General features: G+C 30.4%; 2 protein-coding genes across 2 annotated transcripts; both read left to right on the plus strand.

Moving 5' to 3' along the window:
- The first annotated feature begins 731 nt into the window (after positions 1-731).
- LOC143626957 (putative polygalacturonase At3g15720) lies at positions 732-4623 on the plus strand. The gene is made up of 9 exons (XM_077096876.1): positions 732-1039; positions 1121-1258; positions 1356-1508; positions 1589-1618; positions 2127-2334; positions 2423-2504; positions 2572-2680; positions 2763-2870; positions 2950-4623. Exons 1-9 carry the CDS (start codon positions 872-874, stop codon positions 3160-3162), a joined length of 1209 nt encoding a protein of 402 aa, XP_076952991.1. The 5' UTR covers positions 732-871; the 3' UTR covers positions 3163-4623.
- Positions 4624-12034: 7411 nt separating this feature from the next.
- On the plus strand, positions 12035-13826 carry LOC143626987 (protein FAR1-RELATED SEQUENCE 3-like). Its single transcript, XM_077096895.1, has 5 exons — positions 12035-12210; positions 12306-12504; positions 12630-12827; positions 13437-13489; positions 13538-13826. Exons 1-5 carry the CDS (start codon positions 12035-12037, stop codon positions 13824-13826), a joined length of 915 nt encoding a protein of 304 aa, XP_076953010.1.
- Positions 13827-15172: the final 1346 nt, after the last annotated feature.

Here is a 15172-nt window from a genome sequence, read left to right on the forward strand (position 1 = left end):
CTGCTTCATGTAAGATGACTAAACATGAGAAGGCTTGTCTTGACAACCAACGTGTATTTATATCTTTTGTTTTGACACTTTTGGTTTCCTCGCAGATGAAGTTGTGGAGCTACTTAGCCGAGTCCAACGGGTAATGCATGGTAATGTTATGACTCCAATATCAATGTAATTTTCAATAGATTGTGTTTTGCAATTCAAAGGGGCTTGCGGCACAAGTTGTTTTTCGTTGCCTTCTGTCTTAATGTAAAAAGGTAAAAATAAAATTAAAAAAATTAATTAATTAATTAATGGGCTGATCAAACTGTGATGGATGCTACTTGGGAGGATAAGTATGCATTTTTATATTTTTAATTGTAAATTTGTGTAACAAGTTCATCCTTGTGGTCAACGATTTTGTTAAGGAAGGGGGTATTGATATGCCATACAAAGTATAGGGGTTTATTACGTAATGCTTATAAGTATAGGGGTGTTTGCTGACATGTGCTAAACTAAGTCTGTTAATATGACGGTTTAAGCTAGCAAACTTACTAAAGCTTGATTTTCGGATATTCCTTTCTCTCTCTAGATTCTCTTTCTCAAATTAAGCCCTAACATAATTTCTTTTGTTTGACCGGTACTTTATGCTATTAAAATCATTGGGGGTTATGTAGGTTACAATATGAGATGTTTATAAGTTAGTAATTATCAATTAATCTCCTTTTAGAAAATGTAATTATTGTCAATTAAGAGGCCAGTTAGTCAAAGAAAAAAAAAACTTATATAGATTCAACCACGATGTCTAGTTTTATTTATTCTCACTCAAAAGATTTAATAATAATAATAATATATTCTCAAAATATAGAGGGAGGGTACTAAAACTGTTTGGTTTGAAATGGCAGAACCTAAAAATATTGTTTACAATACTCATTCTCATTTTTTACAGGGTTTCTTGGTGGTAGGTTTTTGTTACATTTTGTTTAGCCTGGAAACCACACGCGCAGACACTTTTGATGTAACATCTTATGGAGCAAAAGGCGACGGGAGTACAGACGACTCACAGGTAAACCATGATTCCATGCAAAAGAACCGCAAACTGGTAATTAGCTGCATGTATTCTAATAATTAGTGTACATCTTTGTAGGCTTTCCTTCGAGCATGGGATAAGTTATGTGAAGATTCGAACGACCCAACACTAGTCATACCGTCGGACATGACATTTTTATTAAGCCCGGTGGCATTCAATGGTTCATTATGCAAATCCGAAAATACAAATATCAAGGTAAAATCAGGCTCCAGATAATTATAATAAAGATGTTAATCTAAAAAGTTCTAGATAAAATGCATGTGATCTACTGCTTTTTTTTAACTGCTGGTAGCTTTTGGGCAATATCACTGCACCAAATACACTCAATGGATGGAAAGATTGTTACGAGAGACGGTTTTGGATATATTTCACATCTGTGCGAGGACTCACCATTGATGGACCTGGTCAGTTTGATGGACAGGGTGCGGTCTGGTGGAAACAAACGGTTAAGTTCTTAATTGATCTTGGTTCCAATATTTAGTAACATGTATAAAACGATTTCGACTCATGGTTTCATTCTTTCAGGAGACAACTGAAACTTGTGATCGCCCAACAGTAAGATATATGCCTTTTCCATTTAATAAAATAAAAACTTAATGCATGTTATTACAGAGATGAACTTCAAAGGAAAAGATTATCATTTAACCTTTATCTAGTTGCTATAATATTTATTTTTTTAATTGTAACTCACACACACTATAAATTAAATTGCACCTATTTTAACAGTCACATGACTTGACAACATGCACCCTTGTGACAAATAGTTAATCCTAATAACTAGATAAAATTAAATGACAACTTTAAACCTTTTTAAGTTTATCTATGTTAACCAACTTTATTATCAATTATATTATTATTATTATTATTGTTATTATTATTATTATCATTATTATTATTATTTAATTTATTATTGATCATATTCAACTATGTTCGTTAGTTACTATTCTATCTAGTCTATAGTTAGAATCTTTTGATAGTTATTGAGATATTATTACATATTATTATCATTAATTTAATTAGTTAACTTTATCGGGTTTTTTTCAATACTGTAATATCATTTTAGGCGTTACATTTTAATTTGTGCCCGGGTCTTCGGCTGAAAGGAACAACACATATCAACAGCCCATTTCTTCATATTAGCATTAAGAATTGCCAAGATGTAGATATCGGAAATCTTCAAATTAATGCACCTGAAGACAGCCCTAATACTGACGGGATAGACATAAGTGCTTCCTCACATATTAATATCCATGACTCTAATATTCAAACCGGTACAAAATTTATACTTCTTAGTAGTTACTAACTATCGTCTTTATTTGATATAATGTAATGTTTAATCATTCCAATACACTTAAATAGGTGACGATTGTGTGGCAATTAACGGAGGCATCATCGATATGAATGTAACAAATGTGTTTTGTGGACCTGGTCATGGCATAAGGTACCACAACCTTCACAGCTTGGTCATCATTTTTACACAAATTTAACATATGTACGTGTTTTTGCAGCATCGGAAGCCTTGGGGAAAATGAGGGCTACGACACGGTTGAACAAGTACGAGTACAATACTGTAATATTACAGGAACCCAAAATGGATTACGCATCAAGACGGTACCGGTAATATTATAACATATAACTTGATACAACTTTTCTATTGCGTCTAAACAACATATGATATAACTTTTTCTTGATATCGTAGAATGGAACCGGGTATGCTAAGGAGATCCTACTTCAAGACATTAATCTTGTTAATGTTGAAAATCCGATCATAATTGATCAATATTACTGCACTAGTCATGCTTGCCCGGTAAGTCAAGCATTCTATAACATCAAACTAATATATATTCTTAGTCCACATTTAACAGTTTTTTTTTAAATTGGATTAGGAATCGAGGGAAGCAGTACAAGTGAGTGACGTGACATATATGAATATATATGGATCATCCGCAACCAATCCCGCCATTAGTTTCAATTGCAGCGAGATACATAAGTGTGAAAATATCGTGACAGAAAACGTTCATATCACTGGAGGTGATGCTTACTGCATAAATGCTCAAGGAACATTTGGTGATACCACTCCAAGTATTAGTTGTGATTAGATTTATTTAGCCCGCCACATTAGGAATATTATCAATTATATGTTGGTGATCCTAGATTATATAGAAATTGTTTGATGATTGTAGCTTCATAAGATCGAAATAATATAGAAATTTTGGAGGATGGAAATGAAAAAAGTTTATATATAGATATCAATATCAAGGCCTTTTGAAATCTCTACTCCAATATCTCAAGTAGGCCTTTGTTCAAAATTTATAAAAATAATTTAACCAAGTAAAAAAAAGATGCATGACTTTGTATAACAAAAACATATATATTGTGTGGAGATTGTTCATTTCAAAACCAATAATACATTCATAATCACAACAAAACTTAACTCATAATGCATTTGTGCTACTGGTTTTGAATATGTATAAGGGTCTTTGTGCTAGCGGTAACAACTTGTTAGATAATACTTTGTCGCTCCAAATGGTGAGGTTTCAAGTCTAGCGGTTGTCAAATTAAAGGCGTAACCTACGCGTATAGTTAATGAATATTATGAATGATTGATAATGTATTGTGGATATATAATGATGATCGATTACATCATGTGCATCATATTTCTTGATCTTGCCTATTAGCTTTGTTTCAATTTGAAGAACTGATGATGGCCATCGTCGGGCCAAGACCATATGATGTTGTGGCTTCTTCTAAAGATCGGTTATGAGTAATCGCCTGCTTATATTAGAGTTAATTCTTAGACGACTACTACCAATTACGCCAAGCGGCTATTGTTGATAATCTGTCATCGCATTAAGAGACTTCTGGACTCTGGAGGGTACCATGATAAAATTATTTCAAATCTGCTATGAGCTAGCCAGGTCTGTTTGTGGATCAGCTGGATCATTTTTAAAGATTGGACCAGGATTTATAATGATAAAGCCATAATAATATAACTCTAAATCATAAGCTGAAATTATTTTTATGGGTCATGAACTAATTATTGACATGCTAGGAGTATTATCGGGTTGTCCAAGGAAAATAAAATCGATCAAGTTTTTTGTAAATTAATATTTATCGAAGTTCAAGACTCTATTCATACAACACTGATTTCGGGTCCTTCAATTTTTTGGATCCTGTACATGGGCTACAAGTATCCGGGATGCTTCCTAATAAGGTAATGATGATCGAAATAGATGGAATTATATGATGAATCAAATTATTCAGTATATTCAAACCTGAAAATGTGGGCTACGAGTACCCGAGATACTTTTTATTAGGGGTGGGGAGAACTTGTTAAATAATTTGTTTTACATAATCGAGGGTTTTCTCATCGGATTGAAAAATCAGGTAGTTCGGGATTGATTAGTCCATGGATGTTTGAACCCTTATCTAATGCCTAAAACACTTGTATCCTAGAGATTAGATAAGAAGACTCGTTAATTTAGGGGGTCTAATTACTACGGGAAGAATTAAAACAAAAGGTCTCGGGTTATCGGCTTATTCATAAAAATGTGTGACGAAGTCAAAACGAAACGTCAATATCATAAGCCAACAGGAACAGGGAGATTATAAGGACTAAAAATGAGTTATGATATCAAATGGCAACGACTTGAATATTTATGAAGGTTAGAAGATTACTTTAAGTTCTCACTTATCACGTAGGTTCTTAGGCGATTACTCAGTGTGGCGATTACATCAAGCATGCCAAGACATATTGTTAAGAGACTACTCATGGCATGAGCTTCATCATATGCAAGAACGTACTCGAGGTCACGTTTCACTATAAATAATTAGGGACCTTAATACTTTTTATTGTATGTGTGTTTGTAGCATTGCCGGCCCAAATGCTTTGGTGAAAGCAAAGGTTTGAGGCCACACATTTTATAAGGCCTCATGTTATTAAATAACTAGTTTTAGAGCCCTTGTAGCATACGGGATGATCAAAATAATTAAATTACAAATAAAGAAATACAATATATATGGAAAAATGTATTACATCTATGTATGTATCATTATACATAAATTGATTTTATTTATATCACAAAATGATTTTTTTCAAAAAAAGAAAAAAAAAAACTTAATAAAAAAAGTATTAAAAACATACCCAAGAACACTCCATCTATTTAAAATTTGTTCTCAGTGTCATATATATATATATAATTGAAAGAAATTTGGTTACGAACTAATTTCGGAGAATACTTCTCATATAATAATATTTATGAGCTACACTATGAAAAAGATTTTGATAAGTTTGAGAGGTTTCTCAAGTTTGCCAATTGACAGAAAAAATAGCATGTTAAGTCGTTCAAGCTTGTGAATGTTTTGCTTCACTTGAGCATAATTTTATATGACATGCTTCACATACAACATTCTGATCACTATTCAAGGAAAAAATCAATGGTGACACAAATGTTTCTAATTTGATAAAAGTTAGAAGCATTGATAGGTCTAGAGATGGCATGTCGGAAGTGTTTGTCATTTTTTCTTAAATTTTAATAGTCATTGGAAAAATACTCAATGTGGAAAACCCCTAATCTTTTGACTATTTCCAAAAATGTCCTTAAAAATAAATTTGAAACTCAATCACAATTAAAATTCTAACTTTCACTTGTTTTACATTTTCAAGTCAAAACTTTGAACCGTAACAAGTTTGACGATAAATCTATTTGCACTCTCAAATGTTTAAAAATATTTTGAGCCAAATGTAGTTAATTTGTACCGAACGATCTATTTACCAACTTTTAACCCGTAACATCAAATTTAAGTTTCACAAAAAACCCTAAGCAATCCTTGATAAAAAAAACCTAAGAAACTAAATATGATAAACTTTATTATATTTGAAAATGATTGGCATATATTATCCTTACAATTTAACACATATTTTTATTATATTTGAAAGTGATTGGTATATATTATCTTTATAACTTAACGCATAGATGTTTAGGTTACCAAATTAACCGAAAAAATAAATAGATAGACTTAAATCACATATTTATAATTTATAAATTTATATGACAGTGTACAAAAAAAAACAATTGATAAATGAATTTATTTTTAAAACATGGATCAACTTTTAAGCGTATATTTATAATTTAATGATTAAAAAAATTACTTCATAATTTGAAAGCATATTATAACTTTTTTTTATTTCTTTATTTACAATCATCAACAATAAACATAGCATAATATATTAATGATAACCTTTAAAGTTATATATTGTTTTCATTATTTAAAAAACACAGTTTGTTGTTTATTTTTGGATTTCACCAACTTTGTTGTGAAATATATTCTATCAATGTATAAAAGTATAACATGTAAATGTTTTTTTTATAAAAGTTTATAGATATAATATAATGGAGTTTAAAGAAAAATGAATAATTTAATCATGTTATATATATAACATAAATGGAGTGTAAAAGGAAAGTGAATAACCATTGATATATGACATATATTAGTTTTGGAGGGAAAACAATTATGAAGATTAACCACAAAATGACACGTGTCACAATTATTTTAATTTATTAGAATAGGCAGATTAATATATTACATATACTGGAAATTTAAGAAGCTAAAGATCTTGCATTGAGTCTACAACATTCCTTCATGATAATTATAGAATTTAAAATTTTGGTGACATTAGTCAATTTTATTTGGTTATGTAATTTATATAAAATCTTTTAATTGATTGTTCGTTAAATAAATATAGTATCTGTTCTAAAGTTTTGGTTTTCAATTCGGAAATTATCATAGTGATTATATCAATGCATCCTTTTGTTTTACTAGTTTGTCATTCACGGATCATCTGCATATTAGGTTTAGAATTCAGCTCAGAAACTGAAACAACTTGCCAACTTCCACGCATAGAATTTGATTTTGATTATTTTATTAGACCATTTTCATCAAATAAAACTAAAAAGGAAAATTTTCAATTAAACATTTTTTTACAAACACAAGATATAACTTAAAAATGAAAATCAACTCCATCAACTATTAACTTTTTAGTTTATATTGCCGGTCCCAAGCACAGGTAACGAAGCCACGAAGGAGCCTTTTTATAAATTTTCATTTTTATGAAAAGGCCCTTAACTTGATTGTTAGCTTGAGGCCTTAAAAAATATTGGGCCGCCATTGTTTGTAGTGAAATCATTTATTTATCAATACACATATGAATTATGTCCTTGATTCTCTTTATTTGATTCGATTTCACACATTCGTCTAGGGATTTTCAGGAGTGACTTAAATAAGACCGGGGCTTACAGTTGTGGTTCATATAAATGGGCATACGTTAGGGGTTAGGTTGAAATAAGAAATTTGATTTTCCTATGAAGGCTAAAAATGAGGGTATTTTAGTCTACTATTTTAATATTGAAAACTCATTTCTTTTTAATCTTACAAACCTACTTACAGTAATCTCAAAAACTCACTTACATCTTCACTCATCTCCTACAACTACCACGACTCCATCGCCCACCGTCACCCATCACCACCACCTCACCGTAAAAGTCTCCAGAAATGTCGCCGGAAAATTTCAACGGAAAAGTCGTTGGAAAGTCACCGCTAAACAATCCTCGAGAAATTTCTCTAGAATAATAGCAGAAAAAATCAACGAAAAGTCACCGAAAAACAATCGCCGAAAAAGGTCATCGGAAAAGGTTTCGGAAAACGGCCACCGGAAAAAACACAATGAATAAAAACACAATTGAAAAAAAAAACACTATGAAAAAAAAAACAAAATGACAAAAACAAAATAAAAAACACAATTGTATAACACAACGTAAAAAAAACACAATGGAAAAAGCATTATTCTAAAACATAATTGGATAAAACACAATGAAGAAAAAACACAATGTCTATAACCTATTACACAATGTATAAAAAAACCCACTAATTTGTTTTAATTTTTTTTGTAACAATATGGTACTCATATTAAAGATAACAAAACGCTCATTATTAAGTTGATTTAAAAAAAAAGGTTTCGTATAAAAAGTTATAGGTGTTTTAAAACGATGGGGGAATTGACATGTGTCTTGCATGTGGGAAAAGAAAGTCAACAATTATGTGTTATTCTTGTTTTGCTATTTCCCTTGTGTTATACTTAACTAGTATCAAACCCACGCGTTGCTGCGGGGATTACAATTCGCATTGTGGTAGTTGAGTATTTTAGTTTATTAATCATGTTGAATTTTGTATAGTATTTCTGTTAGTTATGTTATTCGTATAAGAGTTTACAAATAATTATTATGTTATTCTTGATTTTTCTTAAAGTTTTTGTGTTAGTTGCATTTATATGGTGTATCATAGGCGTCGTTCATTCATGCCAATATTTGATTAACTCGAAAAATTAAAATAAGATAAGCACTTTTATTGACCATTATTGTTGTATCTCAAAATTATTCTAATTTTGAATTTTGAATACGGGTATGTTCACCCAAATAATGTCACAAAGTGACCAAATAAAAACATAAAAAAGGAAATTTTGATTTATATAATCTAAACTATTAACTATTGACAAATAACAGCCTCAACTAACGAAATATCTATTAATCGGTCTCATATTTTAACATAACGATCCGCTACCAAAACAATCCTAACACCTTTGGTCTCCAGAATAACATTTTTGGCCAAAAAATTCCTTTATGATTGGAAAACTCAACCTATTTAGGTGGTGGTGCTCAATGGTGGTGTTCAGGTGGTGGTTTTCAAATTCAATTTCCAGCGAAAAGGTTATGTTTCCACGTCAAAACGTTTTTCTGGCGACCAACGAATAAAGTTCTTAGGATCTTGTTATCCGCGGATGTTGGGAGCAACTATATTAAAAGATAGGACTGTCAGCTGACATTACATTAGTTTTAGTTGTGATTGTTATTTGTCAATATTCTATTGTTGAAATTATTTAAATCTAAGTTTCTTAAAGACATATATAATTAACTTTGAATTCTAAAATATAAATGTGAACTACTCGTCAAATTATTCTCCTTTCTGCATTCTTCTTTGGATCTTAAAAGTTAAACCTTGCTCGTCTCCACACGAAACCAAAGAAATTTAAATGCAATTTACTAATTAGTTTAGTATGTACTATAAGATTTGTAGTCAATATAATCTACATATGAGCAATTACGAATTGGATAGGACATATATAAACGAAAATCTTTTCATTTTGATTAAAATGTTTTTCGTATTTACATAGTTAACTCAAGGGGTATTTTTCATTGGAAATCGGGTTTTGTGGAAAACCAACTCGTGACTATTTTTTTCTATTTTAAGATTGTTTTTGAAAACCTTTGTTTAATTAAAAAAACAAGTTGCTATATAAATTATCTTATTACAAGTTATTCAACTCCACTATAGTTAAAAAAAAGGTATGATTACACTTTTTTTGAAAGTAAATCAATTAAATTGTTACATATTTTTTAATACAAATAAAAAAACAATATTTTATTTTAATGAAATTCATTTAAAAGGTGCATTAATTTTAAATATATTTTATTAATGTATCAAGTTTGTAGTAGAACGATATTATTATTATTATTATTATTATTATTATTATTTTCTTTATGCTTATCATATAAATTTTATTATGGACACACCCACGCATAAATGCAGCTCCAAGAATAACACATCATTGGTTTTTTATATGGAGGTTTGGTTTGTAAAACAATCAAAAGTTAGAAAAAAAATATATATATTCTTAAAACACTTGCACGTCTATGCGGCTACGACTTGTACATTGTAACCGCACATTGATAATAAATTTTATATAAAAGCGTAGATAAAAATAAGCACTTTGTGAGGGTACGTTGCAATTTGTAAAAATATATATATATTTTAAAAGATATAAGACAAAAAACCAAAAAACAAAATAAAAAGGTATGGTAAAGTAAATATCTTAAAATTGTAAGGGCATTTTGAAATTTTGAATTTAATCAGAAAAATTATTTATCTTAATAGACTTGTACATTGATGCAACAGTGACTTGTACGTTATGATGCGCACATAAACATTCAATAAAATTTACATCGAAACGTATACAAAAATAAGCATGTCGCAATTGTATGTTCGAAATTTGTTAAAACTCAAATTATTTAAAAATTTCAAAGAAAAACATATAGAAAATAAAATAGATAAATATATATGTAAACTTGAGAGGGTTCAAGGGTAATTATTGAGGGGTAAAAGTTATAAATATAATTGAAACCATTAAAGTCATGGATGAGTCTTAATTAAAAGACCAAAACACCCTCTTAACTTCCATAAGACATACATTATGATTAGTACCCTAAGCAAAAATATTTATACCTCTTAAAAATTAAGAGGTTTTTAACTCCTCCATTATATATAGTAGAGATTTTCTCCTAAACTAATCTCAACCATTCAAATTCATAGGTTCGATGCTGGTTGTTGGCAGCATAATTTATTTTAGTTTTTTCTTTTACTTGCAAGCCAAGGAATAGTTAATCTCTTATTCATTTGTTGCTACTAGATATGTTTGTCAGGGGCGGATTCATTTGCATGTGTGGGGGGGGGGGGGGGGGGGGTTAAATACCCCCACTCAACTCTGGATCTATAGTGTAGAAAGTTCATTTAACATGACAAAATTTTAAATAATTCATAAAAGATCCCATTTTTTGTGTTTAGTATGCCCCTTTACTTAGTGAAAAATATTTAAATGAAAAAGAAAAAAAGTTGCAAAGATCAGAGACTAAGGAAGAGGTGTAGGAAAGAAAGAGAAAGCGAGGAAGAAGATACTATAGGAATGAAAAAAATAAGCAAAACAATAATATTTTAAGTGTACTTTTTGAATTAGAAATAAAAAGATATTCTAAAAAACAAGTCCACTTATTAAAATTTGATTTTGTTTTAAATATTAATCATGCTATTAATATAATTAAAAGTTATATTATTAACATTTATTGTTTTAATTTGTTAAAAGTTATAATATTAACATTTAGTTTAATGTTTAATTTTTTTATATAACTCTTTATCCATTTAATCATTCAATCTTTTCTAAATAGGAAAACCATGAGCAAGGTTCAAATAAGAAGTTTTAAAATCCTAAGAAGTCTAAGAAGCAATCTCAGCCTTCCGATTACTTTTTCAAAATTTTGTGACGGGAGGGCATAATTGTCCTTATGCATAATCACTAGAGATTGAGTTTCCATAAAACAACTAATTACGATATCTTTGTTCTTTATTGACGCATTAAGCTGAATTACTTGATCCTGGACTTCCAAGCCCTAATTTCACTCCAAATTCATACTTCGTTCAAGATTTAATCGTCAGTCCGTGATTTTTGAATTGCTTCTCGATGTCTACAGACGATTGCGGTATGTTTAATCTAAATTTTATTGTTTTTCATCATATGAATTTTTTTAATTGCAATTCCTTATCATTGTGTTTTTTATTTTTTGTTACGTTTTAACCTGTTCGATGTATCAGTCTTTCAGGTTAAGTTTTCGATGCATAATTTGGTTATCAATTTAATATGCAGGTGTATGTTTATGAGCTATATGTTAATTGTTGTGTTTAGTCATGTTGTGTTTCTGTCATTGAACATTGTGTTTTTTGACTTGAGATATTAGTTTGATGTTTTTGAGGATGCTTATAAATTTGTGTGGAAGCTTGCTTGTTATGAAGTTTATTATGAGATATTTAGTTTGTGTTTTATCATGATGAGCATTGTGTTTTTTGTTCTGTCAAATTTGTTTTTTAAAACTTAGTTTTGAAGTTTGATATTTTCAAAGTGTTTAAAAGTGTATCTATTATAAATTCGTATAGAAGTGATGCTTGTTATGAAGTTTTTGTGTATTGTGTTTTATCATCAATATTATGAGGACCATGTATGGTGGGTTTAGTAATGTAGGTACTAGCAAAGATGATTGTAAGAATTTTAAAAGGGATTTGAATGTACATATAGGTGAATATGACGCAAAAATGGCGGTTAGACGTCTTATTAGGAAGAAAGACTTTTCTCCTGAATATACATGTGAATATGTTATTGGTGAAGATCATAGAATGAAAGGTCTTTTTTGGGCTGATGAGCAATCAAAACGAAATTATATGATGTTTGGTGATGTTGTTTGTTTCGATGCCACATATAAATCGAACAAGTAAGTACTTTGTTAAGTTTAATTGTGTTACAATTTCTTTTTTTCTTATTGTGTTTCTAATATGTTTCTCTTTCTCCTACATTTTTGTTATCTAGATACGATTTGGTCTTTGTCCCGTTTACTGGCATTGATAACCATAACCGGAATGTTACATTGGGTGGTGCGTTACTTGGTTCAGAGACTACAAATTCTTATAGATGGCTTTTAACTAAATTTGTAAATGCGTTCGGTAAAGAACCGCAAGTTGTTGTAACTGATCAAGATCCGACAATGAAAAGTCTAGCCAAGAATAAGGCATAGGCTATGCATGTGGCACATATGAGACAAATTGAAGACAAAGGTACCTCTTTGTTTTTTTAGTAATTGTTATATTTATTAAAGTATATTGAATTGTGTTATGTGTTTTACGTTTTTAACAGGTGGGTCCTGTTTTGGCAAGCAACATTGACTTTAATAAAAGAATGTGTTATGTCGTATGGAATGACTTACTTATGCCACAAGAGTTTGAGACTCAATGGCATTCGATAATGTTAGATTTTGGGTTAAATGATCATGAATGGTTGAATGATATATACAACCTCAGATATGATTGGATGCCTACTTATTATCGTGAGGAGGTACTGTGAGGTCTTATGCGTACTACATCTAGATGTGAAAGTGAGAATTATTTTTTTGGCCAATTTTGTAACCCGAAGTGTACATTTGTTGGGTTTTTCTGCCATTTTGAGACTGCTTTGGAGTGTCAAAGACATGTGCATGGTAAAAATGATCATGATACTAGATACATTCATCCTAAAATCTGGAGTGATTTTATACTTGAAAAACAAGCTTCAGAATTATATTGAAAAACAGTTTTTGAGGATGTTCAGTTGGAGATTGAAGCATCGTATATAAAATGTATGTCCATTACTGTTCAGGAAGTCGGTGATTGTGAAAGGTATGAAATCAAGGATAAAAATCAGCCATTCTCATCATTTTTGAAGGTATTGTTATTACCTTTCGAATACATCGTATACAAAATGAATTGTGTTTTTCAGATACATTTGTGTTTTATCAAAATGTGTTTCACATTCAACTACTTCATTGTGTTTATCAATGATTTGTTTTATAAATGTGACCATTGTTTTCGTTGTGTTTTTGTACTGTGTTTATATATTGAAATGTGTTTTTTAAATACATTGTGTTTTACTTTCTAACTAATATGTTTATTTACATTATGTTTTCAGGTTGACTATAGTGAGAAAGAAGATGGTATAACAGTAACATGTACCTGCAAAAGGTTCAAACAATTCAGATTATTATGTTGTCATATTTTTTATGTACTAAGGGTTCGCAAAGTAACAGAGTTCCCCAAAAAATATATTGTTAAAAGATGGATGAGGGAAGCAGTACCAAATACCCCAATTCATTCCAATGTTAGGTTTTATGAAAACAACAGTAGAAGCATCGAAATTGATAAAGTTGTTCAGGAGATTACCATTGCAAATGAGTATGTGTTGAATCGAGTGATTGGGGATTTAGAACAGTTGTGTCTTTACAGAAAACATATCAAGAGGTACATGTCTAAGGCTGATGAAATTTTTGTTGTTGCGACGCCCCTAGCCGGAAAAAGATAGATTTGCTGATAAGCTTGGAATAGTTGAACAGTCAGATGCTATCATTCGTGTTCCTATTAAGACAAGGACAAAAGGTTGTGGGGTGCTAAAACGTTTAAAATCTAATCGCGAGATTGCCATTCAAAAAGCGTCAAAGATCCAAAGGGCGTGCAGTATATGTGGTGTTGCTGGACCCAATATTCGTACGTGTAAAGAAAAGAGCAGCATGTCTCATGTTCCAGTTACATCTAAACAAAGTTAAAACTTCTCATGTTTCAAGTATATCAACAATTGTGTTTTTTTTTCCAGTACAATTCATACATTTTTCATGTGTTATTGTGTAGTTCCTTTTTTAACATTGAAAACTGAGAATAAGTTCTTATGCCTAGCATTGCGTTATATTCATATTGCTTGTCTATTGTATTCAGATTGCATCATTGCTTTTTATTATTTATACCCGACTTACAAACATCGTTATACCGTCTCTCATTTTCACATCGTATGTACAACTTTAGTATACAATCTGTGTAATCCAATAATACATATAAATTTTATATTTCAATATTTTGCATTTGTAATTCCATATTGTGTTTTTCAGCCTCATCAGTTAGCCCCCCCTCCCCCTCTTTCTTAACAACCTTTTATGTGAGAATAAATAGCATAATTGACCATTCATACTATCCAACAATATGCATTGTGTTTTTTATAGCATTGTGTTTTATTATACCATAACACCAAAACATTATTGTGTTTTACTGAACAATTTAAAATTTTACCACCTAAATACTTCATTTATTTACATCATCACATTTATTCAAATGTGTTTTCACTCATTAAACATACGCATACTAACATGATCGAGCCTATAATCATATTACTTTAAAATGCAAAAGACCAAAATAACATTAAAGCAAAATAGAGCATTTTAGTCAAAAGTAGTAGAAATACGAATAGTTTGTATCTCAACAAAATATCATTTTTGCCAAACTAGTGTAAAACATTAAACAATCCCAAAAGTAGTCCAAAAGACCATTAGACAGTCCCAAACACTATTTATGTAAAACATTGTGCAACCCATCTTTATATACCTATTGATGCAATCTTTCTTTGTATCCTTGAGAGAATGGTGTTATAAAGTTTCCTCTTATCTGCAACACATAGCTGAGAATAGTTCTTTGCTTCGTCTATAACAAATTGTTTGCGCTCATTGAGATTGTGCAATAGTATCTTTGCTACATACTTACGCCTTAGATCTTCAAGTTGGGCTGGTTGCCTGCTATATTCTTTGTCAAAACCACAGTTCCATTTATCCGCAGCCTGGCCCATGTAAGTTTCCATATGACGCATACAGAAAATGGCACAATCAA

This window comes from Bidens hawaiensis, unplaced genomic scaffold (genome assembly GCF_021521415.1).
Source record: "Bidens hawaiensis isolate Kalapana, Puna unplaced genomic scaffold, B.hawaiensis_p1.1 tig00004551_1, whole genome shotgun sequence".
Classification (NCBI taxonomy): domain Eukaryota; kingdom Viridiplantae; phylum Streptophyta; class Magnoliopsida; order Asterales; family Asteraceae; genus Bidens; species Bidens hawaiensis.

What these genes read in the sequence shown, in the direction of transcription:
- LOC143626957 (XM_077096876.1), top strand. Translation starts at nt 872, where the DNA reads ATGGCAGAACCTAAAAATATTGTTTACAATACTCATTCTCATTTTTTA. An exon ending in CCGAAAATACAAATATCAAG is followed by an intron (nt 1,259 to 1,355) that starts GTAAAATCAGGC and finishes AACTGCTGGTAG; the next exon opens with CTTTTGGGCAATATCACTGC. An exon ending in TACGCATCAAGACGGTACCG is followed by an intron (nt 2,681 to 2,762) that starts GTAATATTATAA and finishes TTGATATCGTAG; the next exon opens with AATGGAACCGGGTATGCTAA.
- LOC143626987 (XM_077096895.1), top strand. Translation starts at nt 12,035, where the DNA reads ATGGCGGTTAGACGTCTTATTAGGAAGAAAGACTTTTCTCCTGAATAT. An exon ending in GCCACATATAAATCGAACAA is followed by an intron (nt 12,211 to 12,305) that starts GTAAGTACTTTG and finishes TTTGTTATCTAG; the next exon opens with ATACGATTTGGTCTTTGTCC. An exon ending in AAAGTCTAGCCAAGAATAAG is followed by an intron (nt 12,505 to 12,629) that starts GCATAGGCTATG and finishes CGTTTTTAACAG; the next exon opens with GTGGGTCCTGTTTTGGCAAG.